The 21,091-nt window shown below is 53.7% G+C and overlaps 6 protein-coding genes across 6 annotated transcripts; 4 read left to right on the top strand and 2 right to left on the bottom strand.

Annotated features, from left to right (window-relative positions):
- Nucleotides 1-400: 400 nt before the first annotated feature.
- Nucleotides 401-1,937, top strand: CGCA056_v002867 (Zinc finger protein 143; the record flags this gene model as incomplete). Its single annotated transcript, XM_037318124.1, has 4 exons — nt 401-475; nt 571-762; nt 815-894; nt 956-1,937. The coding sequence occupies 4 exons, from the start codon at nt 401-403 to the stop codon at nt 1,935-1,937; spliced, it is 1,329 nt and encodes a 442-aa protein (XP_037184091.1).
- A 3,374-nt stretch (nt 1,938-5,311) lies between these two features.
- YME1 (Mitochondrial inner membrane i-AAA protease supercomplex subunit YME1) lies at nt 5,312-7,650 on the top strand (the record flags this gene model as incomplete). Its single annotated transcript, XM_037318123.1, has 2 exons — nt 5,312-7,126; nt 7,183-7,650. The coding sequence occupies 2 exons, from the start codon at nt 5,312-5,314 to the stop codon at nt 7,648-7,650; spliced, it is 2,283 nt and encodes a 760-aa protein (XP_037184094.1).
- A 1,154-nt stretch (nt 7,651-8,804) lies between these two features.
- Nucleotides 8,805-9,921, top strand: azaE-3 (Ketoreductase azaE; the record flags this gene model as incomplete). The annotated part of the gene is made up of 2 exons (XM_037318122.1): nt 8,805-8,826; nt 8,918-9,921. The coding sequence occupies 2 exons, from the start codon at nt 8,805-8,807 to the stop codon at nt 9,919-9,921; spliced, it is 1,026 nt and encodes a 341-aa protein (XP_037183444.1).
- Nucleotides 9,922-11,208: 1,287 nt separating this feature from the next.
- On the bottom strand, nt 11,209-13,148 carry caf5-0 (Caffeine resistance protein 5; the record flags this gene model as incomplete). The annotated part of the gene is made up of 4 exons (XM_037318121.1): nt 11,209-11,268; nt 11,320-12,447; nt 12,498-12,689; nt 12,741-13,148. The coding sequence occupies 4 exons, from the start codon at nt 13,146-13,148 to the stop codon at nt 11,209-11,211; spliced, it is 1,788 nt and encodes a 595-aa protein (XP_037183014.1).
- Nucleotides 13,149-16,636: 3,488 nt separating this feature from the next.
- On the bottom strand, nt 16,637-17,731 carry kanJ-0 (Kanamycin B dioxygenase; the record flags this gene model as incomplete). The annotated part of the gene is made up of 3 exons (XM_037318120.1): nt 16,637-17,259; nt 17,307-17,629; nt 17,724-17,731. 3 exons carry the CDS (start codon nt 17,729-17,731, stop codon nt 16,637-16,639), a joined length of 954 nt encoding a protein of 317 aa, XP_037183015.1.
- Nucleotides 17,732-20,365: 2,634 nt separating this feature from the next.
- On the top strand, nt 20,366-20,872 carry CGCA056_v002862 (uncharacterized protein; the record flags this gene model as incomplete). Its single annotated transcript, XM_037318119.1, has 1 exon — nt 20,366-20,872. The coding sequence occupies one exon, from the start codon at nt 20,366-20,368 to the stop codon at nt 20,870-20,872; it is 507 nt and encodes a 168-aa protein (XP_037184102.1).
- Nucleotides 20,873-21,091: the final 219 nt, after the last annotated feature.

The following is a 21,091-nucleotide window of genomic DNA, read 5'->3' as shown; positions in this document are numbered from 1 at the left end:
AACATTGCTCAACTTCGGCAACCTTGCGCTGGACGCCGCACCGTTCTTGTCTCAAGTCGTCGACCTCCTGTTTCTCGGTTCAAATTCTCCACCCTTGCCCTTCTCTTCCCAAGGCCCGTCCTTCCTTGAACAACGATTCGGGAGTCTGCAGACGGAGAACCCGCATTGAGCGTCCCGCTTAAGCAACATTCCGAACCGGGGTACCATATTACATACATCAACCCACGCCAACCCTTGCTTCTCTCTTCTCCGGGCCACCACAACCAGCCCTGGTCTTCATCACCCGATAATTCAAAGACATCCTTTAATATCCTCCGCCGCGGCACTATAAGTAGCACGACTACTGCACCGGTCCGCATCTTGGTAATTCGATCGACACCAGAAACAAAATCCCAAAGAGATGGAACTCATGGAGCTTGTTGAGAACGAGCCTACCGCTCGCCCCTTCCAGTGCGACTGGCAGTCGTGCAACAAGGTGAGTTCCCAGAACTCGGGGTCACTCGACCCTGCGTCCTTCTTCCGCCTTGCCCCGTCTGTGGACGGATTCTAATCTTGACGTCTTTCCTATAGAGCTTCAACAGGAAGTCTGACTTGCAGAGACACTACCGCATTCACACCAACGAGCGTCCCTACTCCTGCACGACACCTGGCTGTGGCAAGAGCTTCATCCAGCGAAGTGCTCTCACTGTCCACATCCGTACTCACACCGGAGAGAAGCCGCACCAATGTCAGCACATCGGTTGCGGAAAGCGCTTCTCTGATGTATGTTCCCCCAAGACTTCTTGGAAGATGAATCCCGTATTGACTTCAGCAGTCCTCAAGTTTGGCCAGACATCGCCGCATCCACACTGGCAAACGCCCGTACAAGTGCGCACACGATGGTTGCCTCAAGAGGTAGACTTCAAATCATCCATCCCTCCATCCTGCAAGAGTTTGACACTAATCAACCCTACAGCTTCTGCCGCAAGACCACCATGGTCAAGCACCAAAGAAGATCTCACCAGCGTGGTCTTCACCCCAACGAGCTCATGGACGACTGCACCTCGGACTCTGACAGCGGCGAGTCACCTTCGACCCCGAAGCACGCAGGCATGCAGTGGCCTCCTCAAGGCGTCATGGCCATGAACCACCCTGGCATGCACGGCGGCCACGCCATGCACCGAGCCGCCTCCTTCGCCGACTTCGGACAGCACATGAACGGCTACCCGATGCAGCAACAGCCCCAAGCCCAGTACGGCGCTCACCGCCACAGCCTTTCTTCAGGCGGCGCCCATGAGTTCCACGGCCAGCCCGTCCACGAGCAGCAACACCCCGGTGTGCAGATGCTGCACCGAACCGCGAGCATGCCCCAGCATTCGTACTACGTGACGGAGCAGAACAACCCGGGAGTTGCCACCATGAACACGAACCCCATGCAGAACCAGTATGGCCAAGTGCCCCGGCAGCAGCAACCGCAGGTTGACATGCCGTACTCTGCCGCTGGTATGAACCAGTCAATTCAGAGCAGCCCGAGTAGCTTCTCGGCAGCTTCGGGTAGGAGCCCATCCTCCCAGGAAGGGTTTTACACTCACCAACCAATTCAAGCAGCCACGTACGCATTGCACAATGCCTCCCCCGTCGTCGAGCACCAGCAGCCGGGCATGGTCCCCTACCCGCAACAGATGCAACAGCAGATTCATACCCCCCAACCGATCCCGACGCAGGCGCCCGCGCCGCCTCCTCAACAGCAGGTCCCGAGCCAGTACGCGTCCCCAACACCCCAAGCTCAGCCCGAAGAGTACTGGAACGGCGTTCCCTATCAGGCACCGGTCGAGGTTGCCACGATCGGCCAGCTCCCGACGTACGGCTCCGGCGTTTACGACCCTTGGGGAGGACCCAAGATCGAGTTTGAGGACCCGTCGATGCAGCTTCCCTCAGCCCGGATCGAGAACCTGTAGGCCACGACATCGTGTCTCGACTCTGGCGCTGCCGCCGCACTCCACCATCAAACCTCGTTCTTCCCGATACATAATCACCGTTCCTCCGCGGAGAGCCTTACTTCGGGCGACCCGCCTGTACCAACACCCTAAAACATGATGGCGATTTGATTTTTTTTTCATATTCCCCCAACTCGTTGAATGCAAGAGAAGGAGATACCACGCGGGCTCCACAGAACCGAGCTGTCGTCGACTGTTGAAAGAGAGCGAACTCTGGATTGGTCTAATGGGCATTGAGCCACACAGCCCCCTCCCTGTCTGTCGTCCGTTCGTTGGCTTGACGGTACTGGAAAGAGAAAAGAAGGGAACAGAAAAGTCCAACTGAGCCCCAAAAGCATACATTGGTGGTAATTTGTTTTTTCTGGGTTTCAACACCCTCGCCCAGCACAACACATTGGCCCTCGCCGGCCGAGACGTCTGAGTAATTCTTCGTCAAGAACAAGAACTGCTTCGAACAAGGGACGGGATGATACGCTCACGCATACTCGCACCCGCCCTTCCCGGGTCATCGGACCTGTTCGCTTCGATTCCTCGCCTCGATGGTCTCGCAGGCCGTTTTTGTTTTCGCCTCAAGGCAAAACCGTTTCCTTTGTCAGACAACACACGATTACCCCTGGACGTCGAACATGCGCGCATCTGAAATTTTCTGTTGGGATATATCATTAGGAGGCTTGTTTGTGCTTTTTTTTTTTTGCTGTTTTCCGAATAATTTGTTCTGGGTTGGTTGGTGGGGCCATTGGGGATTTGATACTTTGAATATGGGAGCTCCGGTACTGGCGGCGGTTTTTGCTGTCTATTAATACTTTCTCTTTCCATACTTCTTTCCTTTCCCTCATTCTCATTTTCATTCTTTCTCGTTGGGGGTCCAGGTTGGCAAGTCCGTCGACTCTGGGCCCTCTGGATGACATGATGCCATGAAAGCAAACCTGGAGCATAACAACCGGAGCTGGGGCGGGAGATATGGGCAAGGGGAGAAACATGTTGGGGAAATCATTTTGACGATATCCGAATATTTGACGGCCCTTTCTACCTACGGACCTGGAAGGAGAAGAAAGCGGAAACGGGTGATGTGGGAGGATGTATTGCATAATGGTGGATGAACCGGGGAAAAGGGGAAGGAGGTATAAAGGGATGGTCAAGAAGAAGGGGAAAACGCCTTGATACACGACAGGCTTTTCGGTCGGGTCGGCAAAGTTCTTGTTTTGCTCTCTCCTTGGAAAACAAAAACCCTTTCCCTGTAACAACAACACGAAGTCGACGATACTTTTTTGTCCGGCGGCGGCGGCGCATTCCCTAGAACAAAGCGGGTTGTATTCGGAGGTGGTGGCCGGGGAAGGCACATGAGAGACTGGGAAGGCGACGACCCTACTCTCAGAAAGGGGAGGAAAGAGAGGAGGAAGAGAAAGGCTTTGGTTGTCTATATGTATTTTTAGTGTTCCTCGTTTCTTGCTGTCTTGGTGCGGCTTTTGGTTATTTTGCTCTCTCTGGAATGCCGGGAAAAGGGGGCACGGAAATGAGCAACAAAAAGGATTGTTCTGGAAAGAAAACCGCGACACCTGTAGCCGGGACAAAAATCAAAGAATCTGTCAATGAAAGTGTCCCTTCCTCGAAGAGTGTGCTGGTTATATGACTGAGAGATGAGCCTGAAGGCGGGGCGGCATGATGAGTTCGATTTTAGCCTGTTGGTATTTGGTGATGTTAGTGCCGGGTGAAAGAGTGCGGTTGACATGTATTCGTGCAGATGATGCGCCGTGGGTGAGGTGCTAGCTTGGGTCGTTTGTTTGGTTCCGGTGGGAGAGCAGGGCCGGTTTGATTTGAGCGTTTGGAGGATGAGATTATAGCAAGTGACTACTGCATGGCAAGATGCTGGCGTGAGTGAGGCAGCTTCGTTGGCCGGCAGATTTTTTTTTTGGTGTCTTGTCGATGGGCAAACTGAGGACGATGGGTTGAAGGGGTTGTGCGGGAATATGAGGGATGTCGGCCGTTGCTAGGTCGACTCCATACTGCATATGCCGTGGAATGTAGAACAGAAATAGTCGTGTAAGTGGGCGGCGGCGTGTTGATGAAATCTGACGACGTTATGAAGGCAGGCTGGACCGGGAGAGCCGTGAACAGGGGAGGTGGTTCTGGGGCCGAGGCATCGGGTTTTCCGAGTTGCTGTAAGAGTTCTGTTGAAGTGATGCTCGACATCTAGATCGTCAAGCGATGGCCTGTTGTCGTCGAGGCCGCCGACAACCAGGGTTTTCGCATCGAGCGATCATTCGTGTGAGAGAAGTGAGGGGGTTTTGGGCGAGGTAGAAGTGCAGAAAAGCGGCGTGGTTAAAGAGGAGGAAAAGCCGGAGATGATGTGTAATATCAGGAGGGGCGCAACCTTGACGGAGCAGCGCGCAGCGGGCGCGTAGATTGATGACTTTTTGGGTGATGATTGATCTGCGCCGTCTGGCTGAATCCGGAGGGATGCGTGCATTTGTTTGGCGGTGATGGACTGGGGGGTCTCACCTTGTTCGCTGAAGGAAATTGTGTGATTGGTTGTAAGTCTTGGGTAATTATGGCCAATCAGATGCGTTTGTGTCGACATCACCAAAGGTCACGGATGAGAAGGTAAACTTATTCTTGATAATTGCCATTGCCTTACTCTCCATACTCAAGCTCATTTCTGTAAGTATTAACTCTCAAGCTTCGCAAAGCTCGAGATGCTGTGTTGTCTCATTTGACAGCTGGATATCAGCCAATACGCATGGCTCAATAAGGCTTTGCCCCTGCGGGTTCATCTCGAAATGACCGTCGGAACAGCCTTCTTCCGCCGTCCCGGGCACATTCTAGAATGCACTACGTCACGTGGCCCCTCTTTGCGCTTGCTCAGCGCGCGCTCCCGGGTCACGGCGGCGTCTCGGAGGCAGGGAAAAATTCGGAAGGCAGCGACGAGCCTGGCGTGGTCCCTCACCCTAAGGCCCTAGCACCACCACCTGCCCTGCCCGCCCGCCAGCAGCAAACCGAGCAAAGCAGGCAGGGTGCAATAACGTCAACTAGCGCATTTCGCCTCAACGTATCCATATCCGTCCACTTTCGGTCTTTGCTGCGTCGCCTCTCAACAAGACGATGAGTAGCCCGCGGTGAACCATGTCATCTTCATCCCAATCGCAACTCCAAAGACGTCAATAGTAGAAGATCTTTTTCTCTTGCTATTCTCCTTCGCGGAAAGGGGCGCTCTTGCTCCAACGAGAGAGGCTGTCCTTACTGCTCTCTGCATCTGACAAACACCCAATTCGACCACATACACCTCTCCTAGACTGCGCCATCAACCGCATCTGTCCGTCCACCTCCGTGAGGCAATCATGGCTTTACGCCCAGCAGCGCTGGCACTCGCCAGTCCGCTGTTTCGGCGCGCGGCAATGCAGCCCGCAACGATGCAGTCGGTACTCAAGCTCGCAACCTTCTCCGCCGCTCGCCCGGCAATTCCCTCCTCTCCCATGAGGGTAACCCTGGGCCTCGGCCTCGCCCTCCAGCAACGACACCTCGGAACGAACCACGGCATCTCTCGCAACCTTCTCGCCAGCAGAGAGGCGGCTGCTAACAGGAACCCCCAAAGCGCCACCGCGCAGACCGCATTCTACCAGCTCCTCCTCAAGGCCAACATGCCCGCCATCGTCATCGAACGCTACAACTCCGGCCGCTTCGCAACCAACGACGCCACCGACCAGGCCTACAACCAGGCCCTCGGCATGCAGAGCACTGCTGCCGTCGGCGGCCTCGGCGGTCACGATCACCTCCCCTCCGCGTTCGGCAACGGCGGCCACGAGATGAGCGGCCAGGCCGCGACCCCGGCTGGCAACGGCAACCTGTCGCAGGCTCAGCTGCAGGCGGTGGGTCAGGCGCTCGCCGCCCGCTCGCGCGACTCCAATATGGCTATGGCGAAGGTTTCTGGTAACGGTCAGACAGGCCCGCTGCACGTTGTTGTCGACGAGTCCTTCGGCGGCGTCGTGTTCCGCTGGATAAAGTTCATCGCTTGGTTTTGCCTGTTCACCTACCTCAGTCTTGTCGCTGTAACGATGCTGGTCGAGGGTCTGAACCTGTTCAAGCGTCCCGGTGGCAAGGTTGACAGCGAGACCAAGGCCGAGAACCAGACTACCCGTTTTGCCGACGTTCACGGTGCCGACGAGGCCAAGGACGAACTGCAGGAGCTCGTCGAGTTCCTCCGCAACCCGGACAAGTTCTCTACGCTCGGCGGAAAGCTCCCCAAGGGTATTCTGATGGTCGGTCCCCCCGGTACTGGTAAAACTCTTCTCGCACGCGCTGTTGCCGGCGAGGCTGGTGTTCCCTTCTTCTACATGTCTGGCAGCGAGTTCGACGAAGTCTACGTCGGTGTTGGAGCCAAGCGTGTTCGTGATCTCTTTGCGTCGGCCAAGTCCAAGTCTCCCGCCATCATCTTCATCGACGAGCTCGACGCCATTGGTGGACGACGCAACACTAGGGACGCCGCATACCACAAGCAGACTCTCAACCAGCTTCTCACCGAATTGGACGGCTTCGAGCAGAACAGTGGTGTTGTCATCATCGCCGCGACCAACTTCCCCGAGCTCCTCGACAAGGCCCTTACCCGACCTGGACGATTCGACCGCCACGTTACCGTTTCCCTCCCTGATGTCCGCGGACGTATTGCTATTCTGAAGTACCACGCCAAGAAGATCAAGGCCGCCCCTGAGATCAACTTTGAGGCCATCGCCGCAAGCACTGGAGGTCTCTCTGGAGCCGAGCTGGAGAACATCGTCAACCAGGCCGCTGTCCGCGCGAGCAGACTCAAGGCCCAGACTGTCGGCATGAACGACTTTGAGTGGGCCAAGGACAAGGTTATCATGGGTGCCGAGCGCAAGAGCATGGTTATTGGACCGAAGGAGAAGGAGATGACTGCTTACCACGAGGCCGGCCACGCGTTGGTGTCCTTCTTCAACGAGAGCGGACCCAACAAGCTTTACAAGGTAACCATTCTGCCCCGCGGCCAGAGTTTGGGTCACACCGCGCATCTCCCCGAGATGGACAAGTACTCGTACACGACCAGGGACTTGAAGAGTCTGATCGAGACTTCTTTGGGCGGCAAGCTTGCTGAGGAGCTCGTCTACGGCACCGACAAGGTGACTACCGGTGTCTCTAGCGTAAGTCTTTCGTTGTTTCCTGCCTGGCTCAACTGACGTCTGCTGACATGTCTCAGGATCTTGAAAACGCCACCAACCTGGCTTTCCAGATGGTTGCTCTTTACGGCATGTCTGCCAAGCTCGGCCCTGTTGAGTACGGCAAGCGTTACAACCAGCTCAGCGGAGAGACCAAGGCTCTCATCGAGTCTGAAGTCCAGAGGACCCTGAGCGAGTCGTACGAGCGCGTGCGTGAACTTCTCACCCTCAAGCGCAAGGAACTTGACCTCCTTGCCAAGGCCCTCGTCGAGTACGAGACGCTGGACAAGAACGAGGTTGCGAAGGTCATTCGCGGCGAGAAGCTCGTCGATCGTGTGCCGGTGCCTAATGGCCCGATGAAGGTCCCCGCCAACGCAGGAGCTGCCATCGGCCAACAGATTCCCCCACCCATTCCCCCACCTAGCGAAGGCCCCGCGACTCCACCCCCGGCACCGCCGCCACCGGCGTCAACGGGCGGCATGGTCCCGGGCCCGAACCAGAAGTCATGATCGGAGGTCATCCGGTCTTGGTTTGAAACATTCATTCACTTCAAGGTTACATGCACGAGTGCGGAGGCCGAGAGACGGCTAGAGGAGGCACTCAGATTGTCTTACTTGTATCATTCACCGGTACAGCATGGCAGGCGTTTTAGCGATTCGAAAGAAGAACGTGCGAGCTTTTTCGCTTTGGACATAGGAAGGCATGGCCGACAGGTTTGGGGGAGCAGCTTTTTTTGGTCGACACTAATCGGACCCGAAAAGACATGTGGGAAACAAGGCGAAACAACCGCTCTACGCAAAAAAACATAACAACTCTCCCCTCCCCTGGGGCTTACTTTGATAACGCCTCGCACAAAGGCGCCGGCGTCGGGCAAATAGATTGGGATTCTGGCTATTGAGAATTTATGAGGAAGGAAACGGTCGGTCGATCACAGCGGTTTGACTGGACTTACCCCCCAAAGCAGCGAATCTGACACCATCCGTTTGAGGAGTGGTCAAGCGAGCAGCTGGGCTCAAAGACGCGAAGTCGAACAAAACGATTGTATTATTTCGTTTGTAGGAATAAGAACCTGATGCATAGCCCGCATGTGGAAGTGTCTTGACGTGTAGTTCCATGAGATGATTCAGCTGTGCCGCTCCGTCGGCGACTGTAAGACGGACCGACCCGGCAGTGTGGACGGGGTTGCCAAGGGGTCGGATCCTTCGGCCAGCGGGGGGCGGACAGTGAGATCACGGCGCATTTCGGCGATTGGGACCGCATCGGAGCAATCGGCGTGTCAGCCAACACTGTTATCGCCAGCAAACTCCGTGTCATCCAAGGGACTTGCGACATCGGTGGTAACGAAGCCGAGGAAGTGCTAAGGATTGGGTAAGCAAATGAATTGCATTTGAGTGGTCGGAATGACGTGATGATGGGGGCCGGGCCTCCCACGGGGGAGTTAATGGCGGGGGAGATAGGCGCGAAGCGGGGCAATTCTGGTGTTATTCATCATGCAATGGAGGGGTAATGCGTTGAGGGTCACAAAGGCAGGTACGTGAATAAATAACGGAGCCTTCTTCACTAGTAATATTAATACCACAGCTTGAAGCTCATAACATTGCTTCAAAACTGACATCGTCACCCGGAGAGTTCAATTGACCACCCAAGAGTAAAAACGGACAAGATGACCAAGATTCTTCTTACTGGTAAGTGAATCCTCCTCGCCATTCTCACTTCTTTCATGTCTCAAGATGAAGGAAACATCACCGTGACATCACACTGACTGCCCTCACCCAGGCGGCTCCGGCTTCATCGCCGCCCACATCCTCGAGCAACTCCTCGAACGCGGCCACGACGTCGTCACCACCGTCCGCTCCGAGGATAAGGCCCAGAAGATCCGCGACGCCCACCCGGAGCTCGACGCCAAGCGCCTCACCATCGCCATCGTCCCGGACATCGCGCAGCCCGACGCCTTCGACGAGGTCGTCAAGACGCCCGGCCTCGAGGCCGTCCTGCACACGGCCTCGCCGTTCCACTTCAAGTGGACCGACGCCAAGAAGGAGCTCATCGACCCCGCGCTCGTCGGCACCACGGCCATCCTCAAGGCCCTCAAGCGCGACGCGCCCGGCGTCAAGCGAGTCGTCGTCACGAGCAGCTTCGCGTCCATCATTGACGAGGCGAAGCTCGCGGACCCGGGCACCGTGTTCAGCGAGAAGTACTGGAACCCCGTGACGGTGGACGACATCGGGCGCAGCCCGGCGACGGCGTACCGCGCGAGCAAGAAGCTGGCCGAGAAGGCCGCGTGGGAGTTTGTGGAGAAGGAGAAGCCGGGTTTCGACCTCGTGACTGTCTGCCCGCCGCTCGTGCTGGGCCCCGTGGTGCACCACTTCGCGGACCTGAGCAGCATCAACACGTCCAACGAGCGGGTTGTGGACCTGGTTAAGGGCAAGTGGAAGGAGGAGGTCGCGCCGACGGGGGCGGCGTATCTGTGGATTGATGTGCGGGACCTCGCGCTGGCGCATATTATGGCGTTGGAGAAGGCTGAGGCTGGGGGCAAGAGGCTGTTTACGACGGCCGGGTGGTTCAGCAATGCGGAGATTGCCGAGGTCGTGAGGAAGAACTTCCCCGATCTGAAGGAGAGGTTGCCGGCGCCTGGAACGAAGGGCGGGGAGCAGCCGCCGAAAGATAAGGTCTACGGGTATGATGACTCGGAGACGGCGAAGATTCTGGGGATCAAGTGGAGGAGTCTGGAGGAGAGCATCAGTGACTTGGTCAAGGATCTGAAGAAGTTTGGTGCTTGAAGGGGCTATTAGCTGGTAGAACTACAACAAAGGCGACATTCATTTGTACATGTGATATTGCGTGGACTTGGCAATTATTTCTTCTGCCATTCCTCATATAAGTCAAAAGGCCTGGAGATCTTAGTGAGAAGAGAAGGTGTATCGGACAGCATCCGGAGATGTGGGGCCGATATATGGCTCCGGCCCGGCGTACACAGAGGGACTGGCCGGGCAGTCAAAAGACACCCATGCAACCAGGAACCCAACCTACGCATCAAGAAGGCAGTAGACCCTACTTAGCGAACGTCATCACATTCTCGTGGCAGCGATCGGCACTTCTGGACCTTCGCGGAAGACATATTGTTTATGTCCTGGCCCGTCCAAGGTCTGATGTGGCCTAGATTTGCTTCCAGGCGGCGTGTGAAGCCAAAGATTGCCTGGCTTGACCCGAGATACTGCGGGCCTTGTGCGACTTCTTGTTACACCTTTTACCCAGGAGGTACATGCAGCATCGGGTGAAAAGAAGGATAGCAACTGAATATGCCCGTCACGTCGTACAGCGTTGTATCTCTGGCACAGGAAAGTTGGCTCGGTTAGGTATTTATGCGACAGACTTTGGCGGTGTCCACTCAGATTCTAATCTTGTTGTTTCTCTGTTATATCAAGCCAGGTCCGGGTCGACCCTCATAGACCCGTTGATCAACTTGTTGAACAAAGCCATTCAAGCCGCTGACGTCCTCGCCGCGATGCATCTGAGAAACCTCGTAAGTCCTGTCGAACTCTACATCATGCCATAACACGTTCCATTGCCATGTGTACAAATTCAACGCCCAGATCCTCCTCTTCGGCACCATCGCCACAGCGATCAATCGTCCTTTCACATCGGACGAGATCGAGGACGTCAAATTCATTCCAGGGGTCGACTTCATACCTGATCTCCTCAGGGAGGAAGTTTATCAAGAAATGCGGGCAGTCCAGCAACAAGAAGCCGGGTATCCGCCCCTCGACATCGACAAGAAAACTTCTGGTTGTATGTATGGAGGCCTCCCAAGGTGTTTTATGCGTGTTTTTACGCATTGCACCAAGCAATGCGAAAACCCAGACATCCATCCCTTCAAGTGTATCAGCAAGTGCAAGGAAATTGCCGACGACACCTGTGATGAACCAGATTGCTGGAAATAGTCTCGCGGAGCTCTGGCAGAGCATACGGAATCGGCTAGGTCAAAACTTCAATCTTTTTGATTTCTTATCGAAATAAAGATACATCTCATCGCTCCCATAGAATGCTCTTGTTGCTTGTGTATGTCTCTAGGCGTGGAAACTATCCTTTCTAGTGTGACGACTACGCTTTCTCAGCTTTGCACCCTTCTGTGATGAAGTCAGCCACGGTCACGGAACATTTGTCACTCGTAGACTTACCAAAAAGAGAACAAATGGCACGGGAACAAATGACACCGCAAAAATTGCAAGCAAGATACTCGATCCGAGGATGCCCAACTTGAAATACAACAGCGGCACAAACAAAGGGAATGTGCCGCCGCATAGACTAGTGAATATCTCATGCCCTGCGAAGATGGAGTTGATATGATCCGGGAACGACTCTCCGAGGTAGTTCATGAATGAGATGAACAGCAGCAGAGCGCCTGATGTGAACAAAGATGACCCGACAATGGGAACACTCCAGTGGGTAGTGGGTTTCGCTGTAAACCCGAACCACAGCAGACTAGCCGGCGGGAAGAGGCACCCAATCATGGCCGGCAATAGAAGCTTTTCAGGCTCAATGTTGCCCAGGTGGTCGAAGTGAGGCTCGATGCGCTTCCTATAGTAGAGGAAGAACGGAGGGATTATCAAAAGGACACCGACGATCAGGCCCAGAAGAGTGATGCTGCGAGTTCCCAGGTCGAAGTGGTAGACCTCTTCATAGGCCATGGGAAGTGCCTCGAACCAGATGTACATCAGGCCGTAGATGAAGGAACTGTACAGCGTGAGGAGGAAGACAACCGGCTCGGTCATGGCCATCGTAAACGGCCTGATTAGATGAGTCAAAAACACCTCTCTCCCCGTCGTGTCTTCCCACTTGATTTGGGCGTCGCAGATGTAACGTCGATCACCAGTTGCCCTGCGTAGTCGAAGAGTACGTCGGTACAGGATGTTGTCGGCGCTGGTTTCCGGGAGGAAGAAGAGCATCACGACGAGTGTTGTCGTCCCCATCCAGGCGGTAATCCAAGCCGTCCACTTCCAGCCCATGGCTTCGACAGCAAACCCACCGATGATCGGGCCAATTGTCGGGCCCCCGATGCCAATGAGAGCCCACATTGCCATGGCGTAGGTCTGCTTTCGCGCTGCGTACAAATCCATCAGGATTCCGCCCCCCGAACCCAGAACTGGAGAACCGAAGAAACCGGCAATGAACCGGAAGGACAGCAGCATGCCGATGTTGGTAGCCAGAGCTATCGGTATTTGAGCCACAATGAACATGATGAGTGCAAAGACGTAAATGGGGTTTCTCCCGAGTTGGGGCATCTCTTCCAGCGGGCTCCAAACCATCTGCGCCTAAATGAGATAACGATGTCTTAATGGTGTGGAACTCAACTCACTGGCCCGATACCGTATCCAAGAACAAACATGGTCAGTCCAAGAAGGGCAACATCTTCGCTGACTCCAAATTGCTCCCTCACGCCGGCGATCCCGACCGTATAGATGGACGCACCGGCATATGTGCAGGCAATGAGTAGGCAAACCTGAAAGCTGACGATGGTTTTCTTGAGACCGGTCCAGTTCCTCGGATCCTGATTTCACGTCAGTGGAAAACAGCAGAGATCAAGTTGATTGGATTGTACCTCTGGATCGTCTGGAAGAAACTGGACTAGGTGAAAATTTCTGTTGGCGATAGGCGAGTTGGAAGAATACTTCTCCAAGTTCGAGATCTCCAGAGTCTCATTCGACCAGTGGCTATGCGGTAATCTTGGTTCGTCAAAAGAGCGCCCGCGTGTATAGGGATCTCTAGTCGCGTTCCTCGCCCTGTTCTCCGATGCGTTGCGTTTCAGAGCCGGACCTCTGCTCGCGTATGACCCCATCGCCTCCGTCGTCTCTTGCGGCCCATTTCTTCGAGCGCTGTCATTCACATACCTCTGTCTAAGCAAAGGATGTCGTTCATCGAAATATTGAAACTCGGGCAGCGTGCCACCCGTCACCAAACGAATGGTCTGCCACGCAAGCGTATCTCGCACGTAATCGAAAAATGGCATTTTATCGCGTTCGCTGTGCCCCAAGTGATGCGGGAGAGACTATCCGGCAGGAATCTCTACGGACGGGTGCTATCTTACTTCTACTCTGCTTCTCTACCTAATGCACGTCCGGCCCGGGCCTTCGCCAAAGTTCACCCGCATAGACGACCGTCATCGTCCGAAGCCAGTCACAGCACACGGTTAACAGACGATGCTGCGCGGGGGGCCGACATCGAGCGCCATGATCTTGCGGGGGAGGGCACATATGATCAGACGGTGTCTCTGCCCCAGGCACTCTCACCGGGGCCTCACGAATACGTGTGGCTCAACATCATAGCGGTGCAAGAACCTTTAAGACATGCCCAAGGTAGAAGAATGGTTCGAAGCTCCAGCGGCGTCCCCCATTCAAGTTTCCTAAGGCTATGACTCGGTGCGGGGCCGTGTGTCTCCGAGACTTTCTCGTGTCAAAACTTGGTCTTGCATTGCTTCCCGAAGACTGGTTGACTTGTGAAACTGACGTCAGGATCGATTGGATGAAGGTTTCGATGGGTTGTTTGGAAGCGCGAGATATGCCTGATGGAGATAAGCTACCGATGGAGGATTTAAGCAGCCGGCATGCATCCACTTGACATGGAGCTTAACTCAAACCCTAAATGTAAGTGAAAGCGATTATCCCTACTCCTCCGCCGTCCAGAAGGCTTGCTTCCATGGAAGGAATAGTTGAGCAAGGTTGGCAATCGACGGGTTTGTCAAGATCTGGGCTCTGCCAGCCTGCATCGAGAAGCAAACACAATTACTTTGGCCGATAAACTCATTCCGAGACTCCCTTTTCAGCTTACATACCTACGGTGTGCTCTTGTAAGGGGTGCCAGACCGACGGTATCCCACCCGGCAGTCACCCTCCCGCGATTCCAAATCGTGATGTTCTTGCTTCTTTCTTCATTGAGCCGCAAGTCCGTGGGCAACTCGTAGTGCTGCATGCGAAATACCTCGATGTCAACTTCAAGTAACGCCTTTTTGGAAGAGACAGCGCCAAGAAATGAATGGCCTAGACTCTTGAAGACTTCCATCAGAAGGTTGAGGTATCAGAGTCTGGTTTGAGAGTGCGATCGTCGGATGTCGCAGTGACATAACCTTCGTTCAGCTCCAGATAGCCGTGTGGTACAGGTTCAAGTCCGCTTCTAAAGAGACGTTTCATCGTGTGCAAGATGCCGAAGAGTGTAGCATAAAAGTATGCAAAGAGCAAGATTGATGTAGTGAACTTGACGCGTCTGCGTGGTTTCGGGCATGACCTCAAAGGAAGATCAGGCGGAAGGGGATACCGGAGTAACAAGAGAGTTTGGCGAAGAGACAGTGCACACAAGACCAGCTGGTACAAATAAATCCCGGGTCACAGTCTTGGACTTGATCGTTCGTTCCTTCTCAAAATATCAGGCAGTGATTACTCTTACGTTGCGTGCCTCCAGAATCCAGAACCATCAAGCCAGGTTCTAAGTTTCCTCATCATTCATCTTGGTCCGAGTGGCCTTTGTTAGTACACTTGACGTTGTGTTCAAGCATGTCTTTTGAATAGACTTCCCTAGCTGAAGAACAATCCTTAAGAAGAAGAAATCATAGGCATACCGAAATGTGTTAGAAAAAAGGGTGCGCTGGAAGACTTTGTGAGAACGATGCTGGTACCACGGGAAATCCAACACAGAGCCGCTTCTGCTCTGGTGGTTTGGTTAGGTAGCCTTTGCGTCCAGGACAGAGGATTTTTCCTCTCAGTTATTAAATACACATGAGCCGCCGGGATGTAGCCATACTCATTCGGACGTAGTGGCCGCGTATCTCGGTCGGGTCTTGCTCGTGATATCCCAACAGGGAGACCTGGGGAGTCGTAGAAGTTGGTTTTGGTGTCTCGAGAGACGAGGAAGTAAAGAAGTTTGGAAAGAAGATGCTGAGGAAATGTTCGGCGTAGAAATATTTTGGCAAGTCTTGATGTGGTCCTCCTCCTGCCCGATAGTGGCAAATGGTCGAACGAAACCAACGCCAGCCTGGCTGCACGAGGATCGCGAGATGAATCCAAAAGGCTAGATGCTTTCATCGAAGCACCGCCAAAAGCCGCTTCCGCTCGGCTATGTCTCTGATGTAAGTGATTTCGTAAACACTTCGAGTTGCTCATTTGTTGCCTAATCTGTCCACTTTAAGATGTTGGGTGCGAGTTTGCGGGACTATAGGACAAGATACAATAAGTCCGGAAAGCGGCGGCGAGACACGACTGGAAATTGAAGCCTAGCCGTGCTCGGACAAGAAAAGGCAAAAATGGTGGTTGATCAGGACAGTAGCGTCGCATCTGCGGCGGCAAAATCATGTTGAGAGTGACTGTAAGACCTCGGGGTCTAGGAGCAAGATCTTCTTGATCTCAAGTGCTCCAAATATTCTTCTTTGCTGCTCGTTTCGTGGCCGCATCTTCCGCAAAAGTATGTCTGCAGAGTAGCAGCTCGTGTATATGCTCTTTTTCGCTGAAGATGGCGCGAGTGGTTGTCTTGCCGAAAGTCGCTCTTCCCGCAGAAGCCATACCGATACTTTTGGATCTTAGAAATCCTAGCGATCCTAGGGTCATTTTCATGGGAAGGACCATAGTGCCGGACCTCAAGGTCTCGTTGTGAATACCACACGCCCTTGCAGTCCAGCTTGCAGTGATAAGTGCGAGACTGAGGCTCGCGCTCAACATGATTGAGAGCCAAAGATTCTTGGGGCTCAGCTGGCTTTGAAAGAGACGACGTGAGTGGTGTGGCTGGGGCAGGCGAAGTAACAGTAGCTTTGAATGAAGAATTGTGAGAAGGAGGCAACGAAGAAGATTGGTTTTTGCGGTTTTTTTGATGTTGGGATGGATGATCTTGCTTGGAAATGGCGGGGTTTTCACCATCATTCTCCGTGAGTGTATGTTTAGTATTGAGAGTGGCATCGTCCTTCAGATTTGAACCCGAGGACTGTGAGGCAGAGCGGTTGAGGTTCCTTGGGTCAACACATCGTTGATTCTAGTCTCCAGGATACCGGCGGAAGCTGGGGTTTTCGAGGCAGTCTATGTGGACATATGCTCCGACAGGGTGTTCCCAGTCCGCTTCTACACTTGACGAGTTGCTGTGTCGACGAATGATGTGGTCTTCGAGGTTGTTGCATCTGAGCGCTGAGGATAAAACCTCGCTTTCCTGGGCGCAGCTAGGCTGACTTTGCGCTAAGCGTTGACCATCATAGTTGTTCCGAATTTAAGCAATCGCGGGACATACGTCCCGCGAGCGCTGACGTGTACGTTGCGGTCTTTGGGTGGTAAAAGGCAGGTGGAGAAAGAGTGCATGAGTATTGATGAATTGTTGACTCCTCAGAAACGGAATCAAGGGGGGGGCTGTTTACAGGAGTCAAGTGCTTTATAGAGCTCATGGGGGTCACCGACGTCCTTAAAGAAACGGCCCAACCGCCAAGGCAGATTTAGCGCGGCATCTCAATTGGCAGGTGTGCCTCTTTATTCACTTCTCCTGATCAAAGTCGTAGCTGTTTCCGAATCCCCTATGCAGGTAAGACCTCAAAACCTCATCATTCTTCGCCCAGTCAACGGGAATCTCCAAGTAAGGATCCAACCCAGCCAGCAAGCCCTTGACATTCTCTCCCAATTGCAACCTCATGGGATTCCGATACCACGGTGCAAAGTGAATCATCGCAAGCATCACCCTGACCTCGCCACTCATATTCGGCATTCCAGCATGCCAAAGCCTCAGGTCCCTCAACACAATGCTACCCTTCTTGACATCGGGCTGCGATGGTCCTCTCACATCACGCCTCTCAGCCAAAAGATCCTCTCTGATTCTTCCGCTGGCCCGTTCACCATGCTTTCCTTCCTGTGCTGAGACGTCAGCGGTATGCGTGCCGAGCCAGAGCTCTGTGGACCCATTCTCGGGAGTCATGGACACGAGTGGGATGTTGGTGACTAGCGCAAATGGGTGCGAGGGGTGATTAAAGTCGGCGTCGGAGTGTACGGGTTGACGTTGAGGTGAGGCGCTGGGAAGAGGTGGCATGGCGGAGTTGGCAGAGCAGAAGGTCCATTTGGGACGGGGGCCCAGAACATTTGATGTGATCTGCGTTGCGATGGGGTCTGTGACTTTATGAGTGTGTCTTCATGACCAAGGAAAAGAGCCATACTCGTGAAGATGGACTTATAAAAGTACTCAGCCACAAGCGGAGGGTCTTGTTGTAAGTTCCCCAGATTGTAGTTGAAAGGGCCCTTTTCGCCGAGGGACTGGAGGTATCTCGCATCCTTCACCATCTTCTCATTGAGGGCGTCCAGGTCCTTGTGAGGGACAACATCCTCGACAACAACAAGCCCATCAGCGTGTAAGTGCCGGACAGCAAGTTCAAGGTTTCGCGGCGCAAGGAGGCAGTTGCGCACTTCAGCCTCTGAGGGGCGGATGACAAACGGGTGAGTTGGTTGGGGTTCGCGTGTAAGTGACGCCAGGCCCCTGTGGCTGCAGCTGAGTGAGATAGCTGGGCGGTGACGGAGCAACAAGTGTGAAGTTTTTGAGAAAACTCTCATGTTGCCTTATTCAAGATGCATTATACTGAGACATGATGAGAATATTTGATGCTTGCCTCATGCATTTAAATACTCGGAGTAATGAGAGGTTCCATGAGGGCTACCCCAATGCCGAGCTCGGGTTTGGTCACCCCGCTCCCCCTCCAAACCCGAGCTCGGGTTATGCTTCCCCTCTATGTAAGCCTACCCATCTGATCCCCAGACTCACTAACGCTTCCCCATCCTCCGCAAATAGCTTATTAAACTGGTTGTAATTCGCTGTTTAGTTGCGAATCTGCGGGAGACGATCCACTCCATGCAAGTTGCAAGTCGGAGACTAGCCGTTGAACCGGCCACCCGATTGACCGCTTACACGCCATGAGTCTACGGATCACCTCTTGCTGGGAGGCTTCACTGCGGATGAATCTCGCGCCTAGCATTCATGTAAGTTTCACTTCGTCGGCAGCATTTTCCTTTCACCCACAGAACGCGATTGGCCCGAAGGCGTTAACGAGAACTGCAGGCATATTTGCCGTGAAGGCGATGCCACACAGATCTAGACCGCATGCTTCCAGGACTTCTTCTTTCGCATCCCCGATCTTATGGTCATGTTCAAGAAGCTGTCTCAGCTTCGCGACGTTTTGGGGTGTTGCTTGGCCGCACAATATAGCCACACAAACAAGTCGGTAATGTAGAGCAGATGCTTATTCAACCTCAGCCAGCAATCTTCATCATTGACGCCGCTTCGACCTACCATGACAGTCCCTGAGAGTCCATATTGATGGAAGTGAGAAACCAAGTCCTCGATCCTCCCTTGAAAATGGTCTGAAACGAGCCGGTAAGTCTGCAGACCAGCTACAGAGCATGTCAAAGAGAACAGTCCAGGTCTGCTCTGCGATGGTGCCTGAGAAGCACGCATTGATGATTCGGCCGAGAATGAGCGATACGGTATTCAGGTAGCTGTGATCAGTGTGATGTTGACCCGGCAACGGCATCTGGTCTAGATCAATCTTCAAAGGGCATCGCTGGAACAGACTGAAAGTGATGTCTTCACGGAGGTAGTTCCAGAACCCTGCAGTTCTCAGCCCAGACCCTAGATAGTCAATGAGAGGACTTCGATACGCTGCCAGTGAGTAGGCACCCCGAAGATGTCTGTTTGGATCAACTTCCTCTACGCGTGGTCAGCTTTAGGAATTTCGTCTCACACGGCTCAAGCGTACCGCTGAGAATCTCATACGAGCGAAGCAGACAAACAGAGGCAAGCGCTAGTCCTTGCGTGTTTACCTCATCATGCTCATCATCTTTTAGATCAATCAAGATACGAATGCAATGACCGTGGTAAAATTCAGCTGCTGCCTTAGCTGAAGGCGCAGTTGTCTGACTGATGTGCACCGCGGAAAGAGCCAAAATCGCAGCAAATGGCAATGAGTTCTCCAAGGCGATTTCGGGCAGTCTAGTCGCAAATGTGAGAGAGCTGTCACTGAGATCATACCACGGCGCAATGTCAGTGATGTAATGGTGAAAATAGCGCGCGACCGAAGGATTCAACAGGGCGTCTCGTGGCTTTGTTGGCGAAGGGAACGTTCCTAGGGCCGAGGGTGCTAAAAGGCTTGATTAGGCGCCAGTAACATTGGTTTGTTCTTCCTCCTACTCACTCGTGAGTCCACTCGTCTCATCACCTTCCGGGGTCTTGTTATGAAATTGTGAAGGAGCCGCGCTGCGGTCGCAGTATCGGTTTGCTTTGGCACATCGTTGGCAAATCGGAACCGCTTCGTCGCCTGGCCTTGTGTAAGACGGGCGCCAACAGTAAGGATTAATAGGCTTACACTTGATCTTTCGGACTCGACAGGTGTTGCTGATTACGAGGAGGCTGGTTAGCAACACTGCCAATGAATAATTACATGATGAGAGTCCGAACCATGCTATTCATATATCAGTTACATCCGTTCATCTTTCTGTCAACGTCAAGTAGGGCCGAATGTCTTACCTGCTTGATTGAAAATACGAGGCATCGTGGCCGTGTGATGACGATCAACTAGGAACCAAGGATCGAGCCGCGCTGGTAAGCGAGACCCGTGGTGCGTGGTGGAGGCTGCGATGAAGTCCGTCGGCGTTTACAAATGTGAAAGCGGACAAGAACTTCTCAACTTGCATCTGATAACAACGCATTTTTCTGTGCGGAGGGTCGGCACCATCAACCCGACCCCCAGGAAAACCTCCGGCAGCCGATGACCCCGCCATCCCGGAACAAGCGGGGGGTCTGACCGGGGCGCCGGCACTCGCATTTCCCTAAGCACTAACATCGCCAAGCCTCAAAGATCAGCTGCGGCTAAGTTTTCCTGACTCTATATGCGGAAATTTCAAGACACTTTAAATCCGAAGCGCACACTGCGGACTAGCAACATGCACGTAAATAGACGGTTCGAGGGATCCGAGGTGAACAGCCTCAAAGATTCCGAGTGACTTACATTGCCACTTTGGGAATATCAAGAAACGTTGCATTCAGGTTTTGTAATGATGAAAAAGGTTGTATACAAGATGATAAAAGATCCGATAAACGAGTTTGTTTTGTCTTCATCGAATCAACTCACACCAACACATCAATCTGATAATCAATCTCATCAACCCAATCAATAACTCAACACTATCCCCACCACCTTATAACTTTCAACCCCAAAACATCTTCAAAATGGTCATGTACACTCTCCTGAAGGCTACCGTCCTCGCCGCCGCCGCGACGGCCGCCAGCATCCCCGCCAGGAGCACTGCATCCTTCCGCCTCGCGGCCAACGTCACCGGCCTCGACCTCAACCCCTCCGTCCAGGGTCAAGAGCTCACTTACATCCCCAACGAGGTCTGCGTGGCCCCCATCTACTTCGCCGCCCCCGGCAGCGGCGCCACCTTCTACACCACCGACCAGAACGTCGGTGTCGTCAACTTTAACGGCGCCTCCTCCCCCGGCGCCGGCATGATTGTCACCCCCGGTGGCACTGCCACCGTGCCCAGCTCGAATGTAGTGAAGCTGCAGTGCTCGGCCAGCACCACCGGTGTCACCGTCGGCGCCACCGGACTCCAGTACGATGGCGGCGCTTGGATGGCGTGCCCCAGGGACGGCGCCATCGTCTTGAGCTTCAAGCAGGCTGGACAGAGAACGCTTGCTTCTTGCGCCGATGTCCAGCTTCTTCCCATCTTCTAAGACGTCGGTCTCATAGACTTTTTCATACATGGGTGCCAGAGAACAATCGACTGCATAGAGAGAACATAGGATCATAGAAAATCAGCAACACCACAGTTTGGGAAGGATTTAGGGGAGCATTTGCATAGTTATGGACTTTCCTTTGTTAGCATAGAATTCGCATATAGTCGCATTTACACCATAACAAAAGACCTTGGCCAGGTATACAACTTTTGGTTT

This window comes from Colletotrichum aenigma (assembly GCF_013390185.1).
Source record: "Colletotrichum aenigma strain Cg56 chromosome Unknown KSG_Cg56_contig02, whole genome shotgun sequence".
Taxonomy (NCBI): Eukaryota; Fungi; Ascomycota; class Sordariomycetes; order Glomerellales; family Glomerellaceae; genus Colletotrichum; species Colletotrichum aenigma.
The sequence above is the reverse complement of the archived record's forward strand: the minus strand, read 5'-3'. Positions and strand labels throughout refer to the sequence as shown.